At 43.3% G+C, this 25177-nt stretch overlaps 1 protein-coding gene across 5 annotated transcripts in view; it reads left to right on the top strand.

The window, feature by feature from the left end:
* The window catches only part of Rbms3 (RNA binding motif single stranded interacting protein 3), a 665104-nt gene that overhangs the window by 567541 nt on the left and 72386 nt on the right, over positions 1–25177 (top strand). For 3 of the 5 annotated variants that reach the window (XM_032911066.1, XM_032911067.1, XM_032911065.1), the window contains exons 10-11: positions 3894–3990; positions 6359–6409. In XM_032911066.1, the coding sequence (XP_032766957.1) occupies positions 3894–3990; positions 6359–6409 (148 nt within the window). The remainder of the gene's footprint in view (positions 1–3893; positions 3991–6358; positions 6410–25177) is intronic. The other 2 variants (XM_032911069.1, XM_032911068.1) reach the window with 1 other exon arrangement.

Genomic DNA, 25177 nt, shown 5'->3' with positions numbered 1-25177 from the left:
CAAACCCACCCTTGTTGTGCCCTCTCACTTTAATTGCTTTTTCAGAGGTCTGTCTTCCAATACAGTTGTGCCAGAAGTCAAGAATTCAATGTATGAGCTGCGGAGGCGGGAGACACATTCAATCTATAGCAGAGACTGTTTTTTCCTTCTTGAGAAACTTTCAGCGGCTTCAGTTACAGAGCAAAGAAAAGTAATAAAGGAGAGGGTGGAGATATAGATATATATATGCCACAATTGCCTTAAAGAATCCACATATGAGAGGGCAAAGGGGTGGTGCAGTAGAAGCTAGAAAAACATCTATGTAGACAGATTCTACACTGTGCTGCTCCTTGGGAAAAGTAAAAACAGGATCATAGGGAAGAGAAAGTTCCAGAATCCCAGATGTGTGAGTAGTGGGTATGAAAAGTCATCTGAAATTTTGGCAGTAGGCTGATTGGCTGGTGACTGAATGCCATCCTCATTGCAATGAGAAGCCATGAAAGACTGTTAGGCAGATGAGCATAGCGGTAAGGCATTCTTTAAGGGACAACATAGAGGAGTATTGAGTGATGTTTCCGTCCGAGTCCTGTCTGAAACACATAGGTACACAGAGTAAATGTTCAGCAAACCATTCAAAGCAGAAAGTAGAGGGCCAGAGGACCTGGATCTGGTTCCCAGCTCCCACGTCAGATGCCTCACAACCACTTTTAACTCCAGCTCCAAAGCTTCCTACACCCTCTTCTGGCCTCTGTGAACCCCTGCATGTGCACGGTGCACATACAGACCAGCAGGCAGACACGCATAGACAAGCATGCGCATAAAAATAAAGAGTGCAAAGGTCCCTGCAGTCCTAGCCCCTGCTAGGCTGAAGCAAGAGGATTAACACGAGTTTAAGGCCAGTCTGTTCTACATAGTGAGATCCTAGCTCAAAACCAGTGTTTCCTGTATGGCAGGATGATATGAAACTGCAATCCCAGCACTCAGGGGGCTGAGGCTGGAGGGTCAGGAGTTCAAGGCTAGCCTCGGTTACTTAATGGGTCAAGGACCAGCTTTTGGTTGCATGAGACCTCATTTCCAAAAGCAATCCCCCAGAGCAAGGAGAATTTGGTATAATTTTGAGTTGAGTATATAAATACATATACTTCTATATGTATGATCTATACATTAACTCATAGTATGTATGTATATGTATATGTATATGTATGTGTATATACATATATATATATATATATATATATACGTGTGTGTGTGTGTGTGTGTGTGTGTGTGTGTGTGTGTGTGTGTGTGTATAATTGCCCTTCTGGGATATAACTTTATGATTCCAGTAGGTACAGACAGTTCTGAGCTCACAGCAATCATGCTTTGAAGATCTGCCCCGACTCCTAAATCCCCTTCAACCCCGCTGAAGTAACCCCTTCTCTCATAATTAGACTATCCCAGCCTGTGACTCATCTCCCGACTCTATGATTTTGCCTTTTCCACATTGTGATATAAACACGATGTGCACTTTGTAGTATCTTGGTTCTTCTTTCATTGAGTATAACTCCCTTAAGATCTACCCTGTTGTCTTTGCCACTGGTTATGGCTGACTCCCAGTTCATAGATTTCTCATTCACAGACCCTGCCAACTACAATACAAAATGTTTGGAAAAAATGCATCTACATCCAGACAATTTATTCTTGCCTTTATCCTACAGAAGGCAAGGTCTAGCTGCTAATAGGATTTGTACCTGTACTAAAGATTATCTAGAGTAATCTAGAGTTAACCTGTGGTAAACCTGGACTAGGTGCAGTATGAACACACTACCTGTCTTATACAAGAGAACAGAGAATCTCTGTGTTCAGGTATCCAGGGTTGAGGAGGATCTGGAATCAACGATTCATGGACAATAAGCATGGCTGTGTTTACTGTCATGGAGTTCCACTGTATAGGCGCACCGCTGTTTTTGGACAGATTTTAAATACATCTGGTTGTTACCAGTTTCAGGAGAACATGAATAAAGTTTCTGCCTTCATTTGCATTAAGGGTTTTGTATAAACAAGTTTTCGTTTCCCTTGCTTAGGAAGAGCAGGGTCCTGGGTCACAGGGTATGTCTGTATTTATGCTCATAAGAACCTCCAAGCCTTTGTCCTAGACAGCATTCCGCTATGCATTCCCTCCAGCAAGAGAACTTCACTTTCTCTGTATTCGTGTCAGAACTCACCTTTGTGTGTTTGTCTTCTGTCCTGGTAGGTGGTACCTAGTGTCCCTTTAAAAGCATCAGTCTTAGCTAGAAGAGCCACTGAGCAGGTGTAGGAAGGACAGGTCATAGAATGGATCAGTTGGTTTTGTCTTTTGGTTTTCCTATCTACACATTTAAACAAATCCAAAGGATATGGCTTTTTAATAATCCCCGGTAAGGACTGGAAAGATGGTTTAGCAGCGAAGAAAGCTCACTGCTGTCACAGAAGACCTGAGTTTGGTTCCCACCACACCTGTCAGAGGACTTAGAAATAGATCCAACACCCTCTTCTGGCCTCCACAGGCACTGTACTCACAAGCGCACAGACCCACAATATATATACAATAAGTTTAGCTTACATAAATTTATAATAAAAATATGAAGTTGCTAATCCTTGCTTCGAAGCATTCACAACTTGAGTCTTGGGAACCTCAAAGCTTAGGTTCCCTCTATCCAGCAGAAGTACCATGAAATGTTTCCTTTTAGATAAACCCTTGGGAGTCTGTCTTCAAAGTGTCAGTGAGTCCTTAGAATTAGTCAATACTTTGTCTTGCTAATTATAAAAGGAGCGTCATGACTGACTCTTGCTATGAATTTAGCAAAGTCAAAGAGTCTTTGCTTTATCCCAATAAATAGGAACGTGAGTGCATAGTCTTTCTCTGGTGACCTTGTCTTATCTGTCCCATGGCTACTTTGGTCTTTCATGTAAATGGAGCTATGTGGGAAAATGGCTTAAAATCCCACTGAAGTATTAGATCAGCAGACACCTGGTAGACACTGAGACCTCTCCTGCTCTTGATAGGTATGCAGATGGCTTTAATATCTAGGCTTCTCTTCTGTGGAAGAGAAGGTTCTTCCCTTGAATTTGTGAGCTCCTAATTTCACCCAGTATTATTGTGTAATTGTTCAGTGGATGTTCCGGAAGGCCAAGGAACTTAAGTACAACCCACAGTCTCTTGGAGCATGTCCCATAATCCTGTTACCTACACCACTTCCTTGGTCGAATCCAGAAAGTTCTTGTTCCAATCCAGACTCAAATCATCCTCTTTCTTCTCCTTCCGTGGAGAAAATATTCTCTGAGGGAGGCATGGATACTAGCGCAAAATATCTAGAACAACCTTCCTAATGCCACAACCCTTTAATACAGTTCCTCATGTTGTGGTGATCCCCCCAACCACAAAATTATTTTCATTGCTACTTCATAACTGTCATTTGCTACTGTTATGAGTTGTAATGCAAATATCTGATATGTAGGATATGTAATATGTAACCCCTGTGAAAGGGTTGTTCAATCCTGAGAGGGGTCATAAACCAGCAAGTAGAGAACCACTGATCTAGAACCTTCTAGCAATAAATTCTTTCCTGGACAGATGGCCTTACAAAGCCTGGTGCCCTTTGCATTTGGAGAACAATTGTACAACATCACCATTTGTAAAGCTCAATGCAGTCCTCTACCTTGTCATTACCAACACTGTTGTGTCCTCAGTTGATTTTGCAAGATGACTTAAAGTTCACCTGATCTGCCCCTCTTAGAGGGATCAGATATGTAGCCCTTCCAGATGGTGGTCCTGTGAACAGTTCTGTGGGAAAGCAGTCCCAGGGAACTCTCTTTTGTTGATGTGCTTGGCAGGGCTGGATAACAGGCCAAGCATGCAGTTGCTTCACGAATCTCTTGTTGTTCTCTGTTCACAGATTTTACTCTTCACCGTACAGTCTCGCAACCAACCGCATGATCCCGCAGACATCTATCACACCATTCATTGCCGCCTCCCCTGTCTCCACATACCAGGTACGTCTGTTCACCTGCACCTCAGGCAAGGTCTTTCTTGCTAGTAATATGCTACTGAGAGTCCAAAAGGGCATGGTAGAATTTTTTAAAAAATGGTGGCCTACACAGTAGCCATACCTTAATGTGATACTCTTCCGGTCGGGAATTAATGGACGGTTCCTGGCTTCCCAGGGTTTCTTTGCATTAGCTCACTAAGTAATCAGATCTGGTTTGCTTTGCACCCTTTCTACAGAGCTCCTTCAATGCTGGGGAATGGTCCTGCCTGTTGTCTGCTGGTTTGGTTGCTCACTTTCCACAGGGGTCTTCTCTAAGAAGCATCTTTGTAGGGAGCCCTCCCTGTATTGTATTCGGGGGTAGCTATCTTTTCATCTCATCTTGGTAAATACCCCACTAGGTATTAAATGGGACCTCCCGGGGGGGGAAGACAATGAAGACCGTAAAACATGTTTCTTCTTCCTGCTCTTTACCTCATTTCTTATTCTTAAAAAGATCAGATGTTGGGGTCCCACATGTTGAAATTGTTGGGGCATTTGAGACTCACTGTGTGTCCTAGACCAGGTCTTCCAGCCAGTCGTTCTGAGTCCAAAGGGGGCTGGAAATAGCCACGCTTCTGCAAAACTCACTCCTCATCTTGCTCTTGTGAGCTACCTACCAGCTATGCCAATCCACCACTCCATTCTCTCTTCTGCTGTTGCTAACCACTCTTCCAGTTCTCATCATAAAATGCCTGTAAATGCCACATAGGGAGAGACTGGGAAAGTACACACACATGTGTGCACTCGTGATTTCTTTGTAGTATGCAAAATGGGTGTGGGCAGGAAGCCAGTGTTACCTACTGCCATGAATTTGGTGGTGTTCCCCAGCTCAGCCACTCTATACATTTTCCAGGACGTCCCATCTGTCAGAGCGTCAAAATTGAAGTGTATACACACTTTCCCTTAACCACCGAATCTCCCAGAAGCACACCATTCCTTTATGACACGCAGACTCCTGAAACAAGATCTCCACACCAATGGGGTAGATTCTTGTTTAAATTGCATGAGGTGTTTCCAGAGTGGCTGACTTCTTAATCTTCTTAATTGTCTCCTCTTGGGGCCCATGAGGCTGTGTGCAGGTGTGTTTCAGTTTCATTCTTCCTTCAGGCGTGCGTGTGTGTGTGTGTGTGTGTGTGTGTGTGTGTGTGTGTGTGTGTGTGTGTGTGTGTGACGTGTTGTCTGTTTTCTAATCTTGGCTCCTGCTGGAGCCAAGACCGCCCACTGAGCCACAGCATGGAATACTCAGGCAGCATCATGAACAAATATCCACAGGAAAGTGATTATCTCCTTCCAAAGATTACAGCAATTTCCCGTGTTGTTAATTCTTACTTTGCACCACTTAAACAAAAGACAAAACAAAGCGACTAAAGTATGTTGGTGAATATTGGAATTAAAAATAAGATATACCATAAAAATAGAACCTCATTGGCTTTCTGTGTGATGATCCACGCTCACGGATTTTCTCATATGTCTGACACATGATATTTTGGAAGAGCGGGTGACTTTCCTAACACATTTTTATACACAGTACCAGTTGTCATGGGAGAGAGTAATATCTCAAACATGTTTAAGTTGACCTCGACCTAAAACATTCCTCCACACTTTCTGTTCTGTTTCTTTCTGACACTAATTTCGCTGCTTGGCTAGTTCTAAGATGGGGCCACCTGCACACGTGAGGCTTCAATTGCTAATGGAACAATTGGGGAGCCTTAGCAGTCAACTTCGGATTCTTTGAAATGTTTCCCTGGGTGTCCCTGGGAGCTGACCTACAAATAGTCTCTGGGGCTCTTCAACTCTGACTGTGAAAGAAGGTTTCAGGGTTCAGCCATGAGAGCTGGGGGAAGTGGGTCAGTCAAATGCTCTCAATCCCCAAAGCCACAGGAAAACAGGTTTAGTGGTCCAGATTTGTAATCCCAACTAGGGAGGTGGAGTCAAACAGGTTTGGGACTTGCTTGGCTTGTCCAGTCAGCTTAGCATACTTGATGCATTCCAAGCTAGTGAGAGGCCAGTCTGAAGAAAAAAAAAAGGGAAATGAAATGAAATGAAAGAAAAATAACAACGAAGGAAAACAAGATAAAAATTTACCTTATGAATGACACCTGGTGCTGACTTACATGCACACACACACACACACACACACACACACACACACACACACACACACACACAGCTTGGCCTATGGGGGTATTGCAGCTAGCCACCTAAATGGGGAATTAGGAAATCAGGGCCAGTTTCTGCCTCCACTTCCTAAGACCTAGAGCAGTGCCACCGAACACAAGCACCGGGTTCCCTGTGTGATTGCCTTGTCCTAATGACTGCTGTTTGATGCGTAGGTCCAGAGCACGTCATGGACGCCACACCTGCCATACATAATGCAGCCAACAGTAAGTGTTCTCAGTCACCTGAGGCTCAATGTTTCTCTTCTCCAAGGGCGAGCTTTTGGGATGCATAGCGGCTCTGGGGTGGAACTTTGCTCATCGACTAGCACTCTTTCAGACAAACACTTCCTCCAGAAGTAGAAAGGCCCCTGGGAAAAGCACAGAAGCACATGCCACGGGCAGCTAGGGATAGAAGTGGGCACAGAGGCAGAAACAGAGATTTGCGTGCAAGAGGACTTGTACTCCAGGAAGAAACTCAGAACTCTTTACACTTAGGCCTGACTTATGAAGAAAAGCTTTTAGGGTCCCCACTCTTTGTTCTGTTCTCCTTACTCCTAATACAGTGCCGTAGGCTCTGGGGGACCTTTTGGACCATCATGGCCAAGTGTAGACTCAGCGAAATGCGTTTGTAAAACCTACCTAGGAAAGACGATGCATGGGGAGATTCCATGTTAGAGACTATTTGCCATCCTATTCTTTACTGGGAAAAAAAGTCTCCCAAAACATTCTAAGTGCTTCCTACTTGCTGGATTCCCCAGTCGTGGTGCCTTTCCTTGGGCTCCAGTGAGAAGAGGACCGAGACTGAGCAAAGGATCCCTCTGGTTGCTGTTGTATTGTATGGTTTTTATAGCTCTATAGGAGAGGAAAGGAGGGGAGAGGGAGTCACACACACACACACACACACACACACACACACACACACACACCAAGACAGGCAGATACACACAGAGAGAGACAGACAGACACAGAGAGAGATGAGACAGACAGAATATTTGAACAGCACACACTTATTAGAGTATGAGATCAAGGTCAGAGCCCTAGACAAGGAATTGTGTCATGTGACAGGTACCCCTTCCTTTTCAATCATTTGATAGTACTTTGTCAGGGGCAGAAACTGTGAGAGAAAAATGTAAAAATGACCATCATGAACATTACCTTCATTATACAATTTTAACCTTTTCAGATAGCTCATTGACATAAAGCAGCCATTGCAAGGACAAGGGGATTAAACACACACACACGCACACACACACACACACACACACACACACACACACACACACACACATCTTAACACCACAGAAGTTGGAGTCGTATTTGGCAAGTCCCTCTAGTTTCCCTTATTTATACATCTTAGGGCCTTTCTAAGTTCATCTTGCCTTTGTTCTATAAATTATACCAAGATGTCCAATGCAGAGCAGAAATCCAGACTCGCTGTCCAAGTCACGAGATAAAACTCAGTATGTTCTGCCAAAGCAATATATAGCCTTGTGCAGACAGAGCCAGCACAGGGAGAGCACAGCACGCTCAGCAAGCTCTGGAGAGGTGATTGTCCAGCAGGAACCAATCGACATCTATAAAAAAAATAGTGTGCTCACCTACAGAGTATTAATGCTCACCGTCTCTCTCTGAGGCAAGCACCATTACCTTGTGGCCAGAAGGAATGCACATCTGGAAAAGTCAGAACGTTTTTCCAGATGTCAAGCCTGGATGAATCCAAGTTCTTCTTAAACCATAAAAAGGGGGAAGTGAAAGAGAGAGAGAGAAGAGAGAGAGAGAGAGAGAGAGAGAGAGACAGACAGACAGACAGACAGACAGACAGAGAGAGACAGAGAAACAGACAGAGAGAGACAGACAGAGAGACAGAGAGACAGAGAGAGACAGAGAGACAGACAGAGAGACAGAGAAACAGACAGAGAGCGACAGACAGAGAGAGAGACAGAGACAGAGACAGACAGAGAGAGAGAGAGAGAGAGAGAGAGAGAGAGAGAGAGAGAGAGAGAGGTTGCATAGATCTTTATTTCCCCTGAAACCAGGGACTAAAGCAAAAGCATTGGGATTCCTCCTCCTCCACCCCAGCAGATCTTCAGCTCTGTCTTAATGTGTGTTTATAGCACATCTTTCTTTGTCAAATAGTAGGTGTGTGTGTGTGTGTGTGTGTGTGTGTGTGTGTGTGTGTGTGTGTGTGTGGTTAATATGTCTTTGGAGTTTTCTAGCTGTGGCTTCTGGTCGATGAGACCACACCACTTTGTACTACTGAGCTATGCATCGTGGTTGGGCTTGGTCTCTAAGACTAACATGTGAGGTCTGTGGCTCTCTAACATGGACAAAGGATGGCCTAGGCCACCCACTACTTTGTTTTCTGAATGTGAGCTAAACAGTGTCATGGCAACACAGAGTTTTCGCCATCTGTCTTCCCCTAACATGCTTTCTGGCTGTCTATACTGTCTAAAGAACATTACCAGCTGGCCTGAGGTCTTTACCAGGGTTAGACTTAAACTGGTCTCTCTCCATGAGACTAAAATATAGTTTAGCTATCTAAGGCCATAAAACAGACTAACTGGAGCTGGCAAGACTGAGCAAGTTGATGATCATTGTGTTGATTCTTGGCTGGGATGGCTGTGCTTGGAAGTCTTCCTTCCTAGTTGGGCAGCAGATTAAACTTTCCTTGTCCTTACATGATCATAGTAATATCTAAATAATTATGGATTTCAGTCATTAAATGAAGCATGGTACCAACGCTTGGAAGTATGCTTTGTCAAACTCAAATTCTCAACAAATGGTTATTATTGAGTTGGAATAAACAGATGTCTAATTCTATTTTAAGTAGCGTCATTTGTAGAAAATGGCTGTTTGTATAGAAACAAACCTAAGGGCTAAGAGTCACCCTTCTCTAACACGTTTAGGAGCTATTTAAATTCCTTGCCAGTAACTGTGGTACAAATACCTTTAGCCATAAATAAGTAAAATTAATTATACCAGCACTTAATTTCCTAATTAAACCATTTAACAACTAACTCTCAAAGATAATAGCTATTAGTATACTTTTATTACTAAGCAGAGCTTGATTTACAAGCATGTTCATGTAGTCGATACACATGCCTCAAATATCGAATTCCAATTTATTTTCAGTTTCTCTCATTGTCCTGGTTAGCACGTCACTTTGACACAGCCTGGAATCAGCTGAGAAGGAGTCCCAGTAGACGAATTGTCCATATTAGATTGGTATGTGAATGTATGGGAGGAATTACCTTGATTGACAAGGGATAAAGGGTATCCACTATGGGCGATAACATTCCCTTGGTAGAAGACCCCCGGCATAGAAGGAAACTAGGACAAGAGGTGGAGCATGGGAGAGAATGAGCCGGAAAACAGTTCCTTCATAGTTTCTACTCTTCCTTCACCCATGGACCTTGACCCATGAGTGGAAGATAATAAAACAACCTTTTCCTCACTTAAGATCCCATTTGGTCATGGTGTTTGTCTTAGCAACAGAAAGAAAAGCAGGACATGCCTCTATCACATCCCCATCTTTACACACACTTGTGTCTGAGCCCTTTTGTAGTGATGTCTTCTTACATTGCCCTTTTGAGTTGAACAGATTCCTCAGCCCTACCCATAGTCCTTGGTTTGATTCAGGGAATCCTGAGTTCTCAAAAGGGATATTAATTGAAAGTAGAATCGTGCCTCTGTGAAGGCATGAAGAATTAAAGTAGAACCCAGGCCCTGGGCGGTTTTGCCTGAATGCATGAAAGATTAAAGGAGGAGTGGTGATGGTTGGTCACTGAGAACTGACTGGAAAAGGGGTGGGTGTGTACACTGAGATGAGGGAAGGAACAAGTGAGTGCTATTGCCACACACCTCACAAGACGCAACTGGGGGGAGAGAAGGCATCCCTCCAGCAACTTGAGGGAAAGGTTTTCTGCTCCCTAGTGGGTTAGAGAGATACAGTTGATCCTGATGGGGAGATGTTGCATCAAGAAGAGTTGTCGGCTGAGGAGTGGACATGGCTTGCTCACACTAGCTCCAGTCAGAAAAGAGAGGAGCAAAATGTGGGTGCCTTGCTGGCTTTCTTCTTTGTTCCTTTGTGTTCGGTCTGAGATAGGCCATGCCATAGGAAGGCCCAACCCATATTCACGGGGGTGTCTCCCCCTCAGTATCGCTCTCAGGAAATACCCTCGCAAATACAATCAAAGTGAGCTTCGTCGCCAAGTCCTAGGAATTTTTAAAACTAATCAGACTGACAATCCAAGTTAACAACTACACCACCTTGCCAAAGTTTGCTGCTCCAGTTTGCTTGTCTTCAATCTAGATTTTCTAAGCACTGTTCCTTTGTACTGACCTAGAACAAAAGATTCTGGGGCGATGGGATGAAAGTCTCTTATTGTGGGCCATAGCCACTATTCTGGTCTTTGTACGAGGAAATTTACAGTTCGCTGTAACAGGACCCAGAGACCTCACTGGATCTGCTGGAGTGTTGCCAATCCCACTTAGGGAAGAGCACCGTGTCTGTTTGCGCTGCTTGCCGTAAAGCAGAAGAAACTCTGAGGTGGGAGGACTGTTGCCCATTTGGCTACTTCGTACCATATGTGAGCTACTTTGTGGATGTGCTCAGTTGTCTCTGTGGCTCAGCAGAGGGCTCCAGACTGTACTCTTAAATCTCAGCATCGCCCTCCCAGGCTGATGGGTGGCACGGCTCGCCTGCTCTCCAAAGCAGCATGTGAAATGGGAAGGGTGCATGAGTGCGATGTGTGCACAGACCTGTACTCCAGAGTGTGCACGTTTTGTTAACTCCATCCTGCTGGCTAGGAGAGAAAGCAGAGTCGCATCGCCTTCAACTCCTTGTAGCTCCTTTGAGTCCCAACTCTCCTATTCTTCATACAATTAGTGTTTCTCACTTCAAGGAGAAAGGTCACCTTGTCTATCTACTTCATTACGGTCTGGTTATCCGATTACAGCTGTGTAGGAACTGTGAGGTCTCCTTGTTGCAGCTTTTACAGTTCTATCACCATGGGGGCTACACGGGGGGAATTTTAATGGCAAGCACATCCCATGTCTAGGGCTAAAGGGCAAATGGCGACTTTCCTTTGGTGACAGGGTTGTTTCAGCCAGGACACTGAATGTGAGTCTTCTCTGCCTGAATATAGGTAGTGGCTGCTCAGTTTCTAGGGCCGTTTTCTGACAGAACATGGCTTTGGGAGGAAGTTTTTGTTTGTGTTCCGCAAGCACTGCTTTTGTAAGACTTCTCTTTTATGTCAACACCTGAACAGAACAAAACATCAAAACCTTCATGTTTTCATTACTCAAGTGTCAAGATGTTTTGAGTATCTGCAGAGGTAACCTGGCTATAAAAATACACGTATTCAAGTGAAAAAGTTCCCTATCTAATGAGAACAGCTAACTTCTGGGCCATATGTTACTGCTTCTAGCAGAACAGAATCCATACAGTTGGTAGTCTATGAACAGCCATCTTCTGTCTGGTTCCTTTTTTTTTTTAACTACTCCCCCAGAGTGAAGGAGCTCTGAGGAAAGCTTTTTCCACAGTCGGCCACTCACTGCTTTGCTGCTGTTGGACAGAGAACTCTGGCATTCTTTCTACAGTACTTGTTCAATCTTAGGTGACCTGGAAACAGCCATATGAGGCCTACCCTTCTACACCTTCAACCTCTTGTAGAGTGTGAGAGGATTTGCAACTAGGATTCCTTCATGCACAGATTCTCTTCCTTAGACGTAACCGTCATGTTTCACGTGGTCAAAGAATGATCTACAGTAGCCATAGTTTTGGTTAGGCTTTTAAGTATGGAGAAAGCCAAAGTAACGTAAAAGAATAAACAGAAAGGCATAGATAGATAGAGAGATAGATAGATAGATAGATAGATAGATAGATAGATAGACAGACAGACAGACAGATGATAAATAGATAATAGATGAGAGAGAGAAAGAGAGAGACAGGGAGAGACAGAGAGACAGAGAGACAAAGAGGTGGGTGGGTGGATAGATGGATGGATAGATAGGTACATAGATAAATGATAGATGATAGATTCATAAATAGATGGTAGGTAGACAGACAGACAAACAGACAACAAAACGTGATCAAAGCCAGCACTCACAAATTCCATCTGGGGAAACTGCCTAGAGGTGCCTCTTGTTTTTTTTTTTTTTTTTATTATTAACTTGAATAATACGGATTTCAAGTGTTATTCCCTTTCCTGGAATCTAAGACCAACCTCCCCCACTGTGTTCCCCCAACAGTCTAGTTCACTGGGGGTTCAGTCTTAGCAGGACCCAGGGCTTCCCTTCCACTGGTGCTCTTACTAGGATATTCATTGCAAACCTATGAGGTCAGAATGTCCATGTATAGTCTTTTAGGTAGTGGCTTAGGAAGCTCTGGGTTGCTTGGCATTGTTGTCATATGGGGTCTCCAGCCCTTCAAGCTCTTCCAGTTCTTCTCTGATTCCTTCAACGGGGGTCCTATTCTCAGTTCAGTGGTTTGCTGCTGGCATTCACCTCTGTATTTGCTGTATTCTGGCTGTGTCTCAGGAACTTCTGCACTTCTTTGCTTCATCCATCTTGTCTAATTGGGTGGCTGTATATATGGGCCACATGTGGGGCAGGCAGCTGGAATCTAAGACCAAGCACTGTGTTCCCCCAGGCAAGGGCTTCTACATCAAAGAACAAATGCAGTGGGCCAGGGATGACATCATCAAAACTGGGTGCTCACAATACCCAGCAGAAAGTGACTGGGGAAGCTGGGGCAGTCAGCGAGAGTTCCTGACCCGGCTTTCTCTCACCACCTGCACACTGGCTTCTCTCTCACACTCTGCAAGCACTTTTATATCCTGGGATAAACAGTAATCTCTGTGGGAAGTGGTTAGCTCCCCTCTGTTCCCACAGACATGGTGTTTTTACCCTGTGGCTGCGTTGTGTTTCTTCCTTCCATGTTATAGAGTCAGGGGCTAGCCTACATCTACAGATAGGGGACCTTGGCGGCCCCTCAGCACAAACGTGCTTAGGCCTGAAATGGCACTGGGGGGCAAGCAATGCTCACTTCCAGAACCAGCTTCTCAGGGAACTCAAACAACACATGATAGTTTACTAGTACATTACACCTCGTTAACAGTACCATTCAACACCGGTCCATATATATATATATATACATATAATATATATACATATATATATATTTAATATGCATTGTGTTACAACTCGATTGACTTTTCCCACTGATGGAGTTGTCATAGCTTTTTTAGCTATAACAAAACACTTGATTTGGGTTTGACAAAAGAGAGAGTGGCTCAGTGAATTAGCCACTTCTTTTTCTTGATGTGACGAGACACTATAACCGAAACAGCTTATAAAAGAGTTTACAGGGAGCTCGCAGTTTCAGAGGGTTGGTGATGGGAGCGTGGCAGCAGGCAGACACACAGGTACTTGAGGAGCAGCTGAGAGCTCTCCTCTTAAGACCCAACCACATGGTACATCCAAAGCTAACTGGGAGTGGCCTGGGGTTTTGAAACATCCAGGCCTACCCCAGTGACACACCTCCTCCAACAAGGCCACACCCTCCATCCTTCCCAAACAGTTTCACCACTGGAGACCAAGCACTCAAATCCACCAGCCTACGGGAGCCGTTCTCATTCAGAACCTCAAACTCATACATTTATGAGGCTTAAAGTTCAAAAAGTCCACTTAGCCTTCTGTCTCCCTTACCCTGGCAGATGGCATCAGAAGGCTCCTGAGAGCCCTTCCACCTTCTGTTTAATCTATAGATTTAACAATCCATTTTCAGCTTCATTAGAATGTGCCCTTTTGTTCATTAGCATTATGGGAAAACTATTATCAAGTGTTTTTGCCTTTAATCAGCTGTATATGTTAGACTTAATCCAAAATCTTTTGAGAAAATGGTTTTATTCCTTTCCTCTTTGCCAACTTTAATTACATATTTTATAATTATGTAATTTTAAATTTATTTCTTGGACCAAAAACTCAATCATGAGCTGCATTTGATCAGAATATAAACTTCTTTAAAACATATTTCTAATTCTATCCATTAGTATTCTATTCTTTATTCTAACATCAGGTTTAATTATTAGGATTAATAGGTGCTATACCATTTTATGTATCCTTGTTTTAGTCAAATTTCAATATCACAGTTGCAAGGCCTTTGGAATTATAATTTGAAACAATTACTTGTTCCTTAAATTCTGGAAGAAAATTAAATATTGTACAGGAGGTTAAATATTGTATTGTATGAGGTTTTGAGGGTTTAAAATAACTCACTGGAACACCATCATAGTGTTTGGGAATATATGTGTATATTTTGTCAAACTCCACTTTAAAGAATAATTCATGAATTCTATCTAATTCATAGAAGACTCAAATATGTAGCTCACTTACAGATCCGTGAACATATTACATGAGTTTTACAAGCTGTCAGATTTTCACATCATTGGCATTCATATAAGCAGCCCTTTCTGAATGCACTGGGTCACAAATGAGGAGACGAAAGCAGAAAGGGGTCAGTAATGAAGGAGAGAGATTAGAGATGATAGAAGGAACTATTATAAAAGTGAACTACATGTACATATATACATACATGTAGGCATACATGTATATGTACATATACATGTACATATACATATACATGTACATATATACATGCATGTATACATGCATACATCATATATACATATATATACACATTCATACATAATGCATACATATGCATACATATATACATGCACACATATGTGTATATACATATATGTGTACATACATATATGCATTCATAGATATATGTACATATACACATACATATATAAACATGCATATATACATATACACATTCATACATATATACATGCATACAAATATGTGTACATACATATTCACATACACACATATTCATACATATATACACATAAAGTTATAAATTAATAACTTAAAAGAGGAGAGTAGAGGACTTAAAATAATGCATAAAGAAAAGGAAATGGCACTTGTAGGTAAATATTTTATAATTTTTGAAAAAACAATCACGGAGTTCTTTTAGGCTCTTCATTGTGATCAAACACAAGGAACATTTTTGCCACGTTTCCCTTTACTCAGTAAGACCTTCTCTTACTGAGGCCCCAACTGTGATAACCAATCATGTTTCACGTTACACAATGCTAAGTCTTGGATTCAATGAAGAAGATCAATGGTTTAAAATAATGGTGCACCAGAAAGATCTGGAATGCCCTCTTCATGTTAGAACCAGAGGAAAGGAACTCTTTATCTTCTTCTCTCAAGATGGACAGTCCCATCGTAAAGAAAAAGTAATGCATTTAAGATGATTTCTCTAGAATATACAGTCGGGGGAGGGGGGATTGTCAAGAGATGGGATGGCTCAGTGGTTAGGAGCACTGACTGCTCTTCTGGAGGTCCTGAGTTCAAATCCCAGCAACCACACGGTGTCTCACAACCATCTGTAATGAGATCTGACGCCCTCTTCTGTTGTGTCTGAAGACAGCTACAGTATATTTATATATAATAGATAAATAAATCTTTTTTTTAAAAAAAAGAGTCCTTTAAAACAAGAACGTACAGTTGGAACGTGTGTAATGTTTAAGAGTTATATGAAAAGGAACTGAGGAGCATCTTTGAGGGCAGAGAAGAGAAAAATGAACATGATCTGATGGACAGTGTCTGTGAGTGTTAAATAAGGCATACTAAGTAAGAATCACACGCAAAAGTGTGGAGGGCAGATCCCGAGGAATTTCACTGATTTTGATCGACTCAGGTATCTGCTCTGGGGAATGGAGGAGGATTTGGCTGGAATCATGATTCCTGGTCCTATTGGAATGAAACTCATTTAGCCAATTTTCACAGGCTATGACACTTTTTAAAAGATACATATCTATTTATTACTTTTACGTGTATGTTTTGACTGCATGAATGTATGTGTATCATGTGCATGCAGTGCTCACAGAGGCCAGTAGGGGGCAGAAGATCCACTGGCACAGAAGTTATACATGATTTTGAATGGCCTTGTGTATGCTGGGAGCTGAACTCAAGTTCTTTGTAAGAGAAGCCAGTGCTCTTAAGTATCCAGCCGTGTCTCCTGACCCGCTGACCTCAGTTTTATTAGTTTGGAAATAGCTATGCTGTGGCCTAGAATTTAGGTTCATTTCATTAAATAATAGCATGAATTATAAATTGTCTTACTGAACACTGTGAAAACATTATAAATTCCAGTAGTGTAATGTATAAATCAATCACGAGTGGGGAAAAATAACTTTTTGCATGAGGAAAATGTCATTATTTAAGGCTGCTGAACATATAACAACTCTATACCCACAAAGATCTTTTGTTTTATTTTTTGTAAACTCCACCTCTCCAAAGGCATCTTGGAGAACACATTTCCTGCTGTTTGAGGTCCTTGGCTTCAAAGTAGGAGAGCATGGAAACGTTTTAGACTCTTTTGAAATCTCAAAACACACTTTAGCCCTTTCTGATATAATTCTCAGACCCTTGCAGGTGGGGAAGCACACACCTGTCATCCCAGCACTTGGCTGCAGAAGCAACAGGACCCTGAGTGCAAGACCAGGCTGTACTGTAACAGCTCCTGTCTCACATTTCCAAGGGCTGTAGGTGGGGCTCAGGGTAAAGCATTTGCTTAGCACTTAGAAAGCCCTGGATTTGGTCTGCAGACTCTCAGCATAGAGGTTGGTTCCAGATGCTTCGGTCTCTGTGGACACTGGGCATAATTACTGTAACATTCCATCCTTGATACTGTGGAAATTGGTTATTGTGCTTGGGTGTACGTATCTGTTACTCTGTACACTTTGGTGTTACTTTACTCTGTTACTTTTTTTATAAAACTTTAGATACAGCACCTGACCATAAGAGTGAATGACTAAACAGACTGTCTCAGTTAGGGTCTCATTGCTGTGAACAGACACCATGACCAATGAAAGTTTTATCAAGGACAGCATTTAATTGGGGCTGGCTTACAGGTTCAGAGGTTCAGTCCATTATCATCAAGGCGGGGAGCATGGCTGCATCCAGGCTGAGTTCTACATCTTCCCCCCCGAAAGAAGCCAGGAACAGACTGAGCATCCTCAGGCAGCTAGGAGGAGGCTCTCGAAGCCCACCCCACAGTGACAAATTTCCTCCACATCTTCTAGTAGTGCCACTCCCTGGGCCAAGCATATGCAAACCATCACACAGACAAAATTCCAATCAACGTCACCTCCTGTGTGTCCTTAGGGAGTATTTAGAATCTCTTCATTGCACCATGGTCAACAAACTAGAATGCCACAGCCTGGCCTGTTCCTTCTTAAAGTGCCAGCATTACTGCCTTAATAGTTAACATTCAGCATAACTCGATACACATGCTAACTGACCTTCGAAGAAGGCTTCATTTCCTAAAGGACGCAAAAATGTAACTAAAAGAATATCCACGCCAGACTATCCAGAAGGTGACACATTACTGGGGCGACACAATCATGTAGAGTCGGGGCAAATCATTCATTTTACACACGTTGCCGTGGCAACCAAGGCTACTAAGGGAGACACTGAAGGGCTGAGAGTGAGGTCAGGAGACTCTGAACATGTCCTCTCACATCTAAGTGCCTGTTAATTATAGTGATCTTCAGCACTCATTAAACAGGTGCTCATAGGTGGGTTCAAGTTGTTAGGGTAACCCTAAACTTCAGATAATGCTGTTTTCATTGTCCTGCCTCTTGCACCGTGGTTGGAACTCTACATTTCTGAAGAGGTGGGTGGTGCTGTATTATCCTTGGGGAGCCTGATGAGTTTGCTCTGTTGCTCCGGCTTCGGGTCAGGGTCTTCCTTAATGACGCTGATAGGTTGGCCAATTAGTATGAGGCAGAGAAGAGGTGGATGCAGATTAGGAAAAGTCTTCAGGTCCATAATATAATATACTCATTGCCTTCCAGAGCAGGTCCATATTACTCACTGATTTCTATGCTCTCTCATCTCTTCTCTGTCCCACAAACTGAGAATCTGGCAACTTTGGGAGATTTTAGGCACATCGTGCCCTTTATAAGCCATGTTTGGATAAGATGCTCAAAGCCGACAGAGAGGGGGAATGACTTCCCGCCCAGTCTCGTCCGTCTCCTCCCATCCCATTCCTTCCAGGAGGTCTGAGAAGTCAGCAGCTATGATATCTAAAGGAAGCAGTTGTCTGTTTTCACAGTAAGGATGAGTGACACTCATCCAGGTTGAAAGAGTTTACATGGGTTGTTTTAGAACGTGTTAGATTCTCTGATTCCTGTGGGGCCTAACTTTCTATTGAAAAGTTTCCATTTATTGATTAGATAGCTACTTATTAGTTACTTATTAGTGATGAGATGGGTTTGAATAAAAAGAGTGAGATCTTGTCTTTCCAGACCCAAGGTAAATGAGTAACTAAGACTTTGCCACAAGTCCCCTCAGCTTATTGGAGTCCCTCTGTCATCCAGTCCAGGACACAGCTAGGGATACATTAGGACAGTTATGCTGGTTGGCTGCATGGTGGTCTAAAGCTGTAACAGGAAACCATCTTCCGCCAGTGCCCAGGAGGCAGAGTTGCAGAGGCATGCCTTGGAATCCATCCAGGGCTGCACAGTAAGAGCACGCCTCAGAAATAAAGAAGCAGAGACACAGACAAAGAAACCAGGAATATAACCCAAACTAAGGAAAAGGGAACAGGGGACGGTGTTCACAACGGAGGAAATCAGTTTGTTAACATTTAAAATGTGGGTTGCTACAATGGAGCATGTCAGTTTTGTTCTAAATTTTCTGAAACCCAAGTCAACATGGGAGAAATGAGAAAAGGAGAGGTGGAAGCAAAAGGAGAGGTAAGGGGAGAGAGAAGGAAAAAGGGAAGAAAGGAAGAACGTTTATCCTCTGGTGCACATCCATGGCCCCAGAAGACACTTCTGTCTCTAGTACCCCACTCCAGACTAATAGTGCATGATGGTGCAGCTTCATCTCTCAGCCCAACACGTCAAACAATAGACACAATGCTGTGCTTGCTTCCCATCACTGTGGAAATGATCTTCCGGGAGGAAACAGTGCATCTCAGCTCACAGTCTCAGAGCACTCAGTCCAGGGCTTAGTGGGTGTTGTTTCTGCACCTGTGTGGGGAAGTGGTGAGGCAGACAGGGCAGGGACAATAGTGACAGACAGTGATAGAGCAAGTCAGCTCACCACATGGTGGACAAAGAGGAAAGGAAGGAGAGAAAACGGTCAGAGATAAAAATAGCCTTCAAGAGTGTGGCAGCTGTCATCTTGACACAATCTAGAATCACCTGTACAGATTGGCTCAGTGAAGGGTTGACCAAGTCAGGTTGGCCTACGAGTGTGTCTGTGGGGACTGTCTTGATTATGTTGATTGCTGTGAAAAGACATAGACTAAAAGCAGGTGGCATCATCCCCTAGGTTTGAGTCCTGGACTGGATGGAAGAGGAAGATGCATGTGTTTAGTCCTCTCTGCTCTAGACTATGTATGTGAAGTGACTCACTGCTTAAAACACCTACCGTCTTGGCTTCCCCAAGGAAGCTGTAACTTGGAACTATGAGATAAAATAAGCCCCTTCCTTGGTTAGGCTTTTTATTGCTGTGAAGAGACACCATGACCAAGGCAACTCATAAAAGAAAAAATTCTGCGGGACTGGCTTACAGTTCATTTGGTTTAGTCCATTATCATCATGGTGGGAAGTTCTACATCTTGATCCAAAGGCAGACAGGAAGAGACCAGCTTCCACGCTGGACAGGGCCTGAGCACAGGAGACCTCAAAGCCCACCTACACAGTGACGCACTTCCTCCAACAAGGCCACACCTCAGAATAATGCCACTCTCCACAGCCCAAACATTCAAACGCACAGGTCTACAGGGGGCAAACCAATTCAAACCACTACATGCTTCTCCCCTAAGTTGCTTTTGTCGGAGTATTTTATCATGGCAACAGGAAGTAAAAGTCTTTGGTGCTCTCAGCCTCAAAAAGTAATCGTTGGGATCTTGTCACCACCAGTGTGCTTAGGATGCAAAATTTGCCTGTGCACATGTCACCTAAAATTCTGGTGTCAGGGTAAAGACCAAGCAGACATGATTGCTTCCTGGCTCACGAAACATATGTGTCTTTCTGATGTGCTCGTCCACATGATACAGGGCAAAGTGTCCTCCTCAGGAGCAAGCAGAAACCCCAAGACAGAATGATTGGCTATGGGCTGTAAGAGTGCTGGAGTGTCTGCACAGATTGATGACATCACCTTCGCTCCAGCTGGTGTCAACTCCCCCTGCTTGATAATAATCACCCTGGGGTCAATCAATTCCAAAGCTGCAGTCGAGAGAAATGGCAGAGTGCTGTGGTTTCGGTGTGAAATGTCCTTTACGGGCACCTGGTTTACACACTAGTCCTCCAGGCTGAGTTGCTGCTTGGGAAGACAGTGGAACCTTTAGGCGGTAGAGCCTTGCTGAGAAATGTGGGTGACGACTAGCAGGCCTTGATGTTTGATAGTCCTACTCCTGCATGCCCAGGCCATCCGTGTACCTCACTCTCCTTCAGCCGTGCCTTCTCCACCATGGCTGACTCAGTCCATTCTTAAACTCTAAGTTAAAGTAAGTCATGCTTCCTGATAGGTATTTGGTTACAGTGACGAGAAAAGTAACTCATATGGAACAAACCCACCTCATCAGTAGAGACAAGGAGGTATCTTTCTGCTGACTTTCCCCAGAAGATGTACATGAAATTGATTGACAGCACACTGTTTACTTGATTTGTTTTTAAATGAGGATGATGGGCCTGGAGAGATGGCTCGTGGTTAAGACCATGCATTGCTCTTCCAGAAGAGCTGAGTTTAATTTCTACCGTTCAAAACACATGGTTTACCTGGGACGTCAGCCCCAAAGGATCTGATGCCCTCTTTTGGCCACTATGCGTAGTTGCACTCATGGGCATACACCCACACGGATATACATAATTAAAATGGAAAAAAATCTTCAAAAAGTAATGAGTGTTTGCTCCTTCTGTGTTGCTTAGCACAGTGGAAGGGAGGAGGGTGAGAGACCCAAGATTAGACTCTGTGGAGGAAGATGTATCTGCAGTCATGGTAAAAGGAAGTTTCCCAGCATAATTCTCACCAAGCACAGAGGAAAGGAGCCTAGTGGTCGCTGGACTCTAAACGTTAAGCTTACATTTCAGGTGCTGGAGAGATTCTCAGCCATGAGCAGTGCTTGTTGTTCTCATAGAGGACTCAGGATCAGTTCCTGGCGCTTGCATCAGGCAATCCTTAAGGGCCTGCAACTCTAGTCCCAGGGAATCTCTGACATCTTCTTCTGTTCTTCTTGGGCACTTCTGTACCTGTGTACACACACACACACACACACACACACACACACACACACACACACACACAGAGAGAGAGAGAGAGAGAGAGAGAGAGAGAAAGAGAAAGAGTAGTAAAAGTATAACCTTTCAAAAACATAACCCCTCTGCTCAGAATAACTCTTATCCAGAGATAATTTTCAAGGGCTTTTAATCAATGTTCACTGTAACTAGTTCTGCATAGCAATATTTTATATTAAAAACCGATTCTTTCTTATCGAGCCTTTCATCTTCTAAGTCGTATATCTCTTAAGTACTTTTGATCAATAACTTAAAAATTCATATTGATGCCCGTCTTGTGTTGGGTGCTATTTATAAACAATCCTAGTGTTACACCTCAGGATAATTTCTTCAACTTTCTTAAATGCCTTTGTAGAATCTAGCTCAAAGGAAACTTTAGAAGGTGTCAGATTAGAAGCAGCTCCGTGTAGCACCAGGATTGGAGAAAACACAGATAAACAAAGGATCAACCTGATACCGAAGGACGAAGGACCCTTAAGGGTCATCACAGAGGTCAGAGGTCAGAGGTCAGCGAAGGACTGGAAGGACTAGATATGCTACCCAAGCAGCTAAACAAGGAACAACTCTGTCAGGTTCTCTAGCCAATAATGGAGGGAACTGAAGAGCTCGGCCCAAAGGAAGCCAAATACCTCTGGCTCAAGAAGAGAAAAAGGAAAGAGAAAACCTGGCCTTCAGTCCTCGTCTCAGCCATAGGATAAGTACACAGTTCCATAGGACGTACAGCCGGTCTGGGGACCTGATGTGCTAGGCCCTCCTGGTCCCTGCTGTGTGACAGACAAGTCAGCACTGACAAGAGTCCACTTGGGTATCCACGACCATATACAGACAGCATCTTGAGGGCAGGCCTGAGGCTGCGCTACTGGGGGAGGCTTGAGAACAAAGAACATTTATATGCCAGTGAGCCTGAGAACAGCCAATCATGGTCTACAACAGTCCTTGGCTGGGCAAGGGCTGGACACACAAAAAGCAGGCTGAAGAGGTAGGGGACTCAACTGTCCAGTGGCCCCACTCACTCCCTTTGCCCCGAGCACGATAACTGGGGACATTGATAGCCCCGAGTCAGAGGTTAGTTTGACAGTCAACATGGCTCCTCTCTTCCAAGCAGTTCTTTCTGCTCATGGGACCAAGAACTCCAAAACCCACATCCGGATGATCTGCCCTGCAGCCTCTTCTCTCCTAAGGGGGCATTTAATACTAACCAGGATTCCAAAGGACTAGGTCAGGTCACATAGCAACAGACCTCAGTTTTCCAACTGCTTTGTTCATGCCTCGACACGCCCTGAAGCATCTCTTGCTAGATGGCTTAGAAATTAGCCAGTGCGAGGTGGACCAACTGGAACAGGCAGGCAGAGCTCCTACCTAATTTACAGGTCGCAGAGCTCACATAGGTCAGAAAGTCGCCTGTGGCCTGCAAAGACGGGAGTCCCTTAAAGTGACCACAGCTTCCGGTGAGCAGTAGAGCCAACTCCCCCAGGCTTAGTGTCCCTTGGAACAGGATGAAGCAGAAAAGACCCGAATTGCCCATGCCTTCCCCTACGAGGCTCAGAAAGAAACTTCAAAATACAATGTGTTTATGGTTTCAGATTCGTTTTTAATTTTCTTTTTAAATGTTATTTTGGTTCTTTGTCACACACACACACACACACACACACACCCCTCATGTTATTATACTCAACATTTTTCTTTCTTTTTTTTTTGGTTGGTTTTTTTTTTTTTTTTTCGGAGCTGGGGACCGAACCCAGGGCCTTGTGCTTCCTAGGCAAGCGCTCTACCACTGAGCTAAATCCCCAACCCCTCAACATTTTTCAAAAGGCAGATTATTTGTTTTCTCTCCCTCTTTGTGTTTATATTTACTTATTTATTTATTTATTTACTTATTATTTATTTATTTTGCTTACCTGCTTTTCCTTGTTGTGTGGGTTTTCCAAATCCTTGTTCTTTTGCCTCCCTCTTTGTGATTTTTTTTTCCAGTCTTCTTCTTTCCCTTCTTCTCCGTTTTCCCCTGTCTCCTCTTCTGTTTGTTTCTCCTTTCTTCTTTGTTTTTCCCCTGTCTCCTGGCTCCTTCTGCTCTTTCTCCTGATTGTTATTTCCATTTTACACAAGTAACCTTCACCTTCAGAGGCTACTGTAAACACTTATAATTCCCTTTTCTGTGGCCATTAGTGACAGCTCTAATTGGTTTAAAGTGTGTTACTTTACCTGGTTTGATTTTGTGCGTTCACGGATCGTGTTCTCTGGAGGCCTCAGCTCTGCCGCAAAAGCAGGTCACTAAGTAGACTCTCAAATGAGAATGGAAAAGGCAAACATCCCCACGGATAGTGGATGGCAACACAAACAAGCGGGAAACATGGAAAAGCAAGATGGCTGGATTCCTTCAAAGGATCATAACTCAGCAATTAGCAAGTCCAAAGGCTGAGAAACAGGATAAAGATCAATGAATTCAAAAGATTATCAGTAAGATAATCAGTTTTTGAAAACTAATTCTTCAAAGAGAATGAAGAGAAGCCAATGAAGGAGTTAGGAAATACATGGAGGACCCAGAGAAGAAAGTCAGTCACATGCATGAAACAATCAGAAATTGAAATTTCATAGAGAGTAAATGATAATGTTAAAAATGAAAAACTCTTCAAATCAAGAAACACAGCAGACAGCATTGCCAATCGGCTATACCAAGGAATAGAAGAAATGCGGAAGACAGAAAGCAAGTCAAAACCATGTTGCATTCAGATAACAGGAAGAAAAAATTAATCATGGCTGAAATTTCCAAATCATATGGGATACAATCAAGAGATGAAGGCTAGGAATACACAGAGTAGGAGAAAACATGATAAAATCAAAAGGTATAGAAAATATATCTAATAAACATAGAAGAAAGGTTTCTATGTCTAGAAAAAGAAATTGACATTTCAAGACAAGATACATTTAGAACTCAAAGTAGACGTGACTAGAGAAGAATGTCTTCCTGACACACTGTAGCCAAGATAGAACAGCAACAAAAGGGAAACAAAGTGAACCACTACAAAAGGGAAAACAAAAACAAAGAAAAAAACAAAAACAAAAGAAAAACAAAAAAAAACCAAGCCAACTCACAGTTAAAGGCAAACAAACACTGGAGGGGAGTGAGGCTTCACAGTGGGAGCTCTAAAGCCAGGGAAAAGCACCTGCTATGCATTCAAACTTTACAATGGTACCTTAATGAGAGAAGGAGTTTTCTTCCTGGCCAGAGACATGGAATTCCTTTTGAGCATGATGGGTCTGTCAGATCGGATAAAGATTCCAGTCTGTTGCTTCAATACCCAGGTTTCCCATCCAGATGTGGCAGTAACAGACTGGAGTACAGTGTGTAGGAAGCCTTCCTCTTACTGAAGATAATGATGAGACTTCTAGAAAAGGTTTTCCTCTCCACCGCTAACTCCCAGACCTAGATGTGTGACGGACTAGGCATGTGAGGGACAAGCCATATGATGACATTTTATTAAATGTGCTTGTCTTCTGTGCCCTAATTCAAGTGCATGCTTATGTCCCTTGCAAGAGAGATGAGTTGACATATTAAATGAGCCCTTTCTCACAGTCAGAATTTTAAAGCTAATTATGAGTGTGT

This window comes from Rattus rattus, chromosome 8 (assembly GCF_011064425.1).
Source record: "Rattus rattus isolate New Zealand chromosome 8, Rrattus_CSIRO_v1, whole genome shotgun sequence".
NCBI classification, from domain to species: Eukaryota; Metazoa; Chordata; class Mammalia; order Rodentia; family Muridae; genus Rattus; species Rattus rattus.
This window is presented reverse-complemented; position numbering and strand designations above follow the sequence as displayed.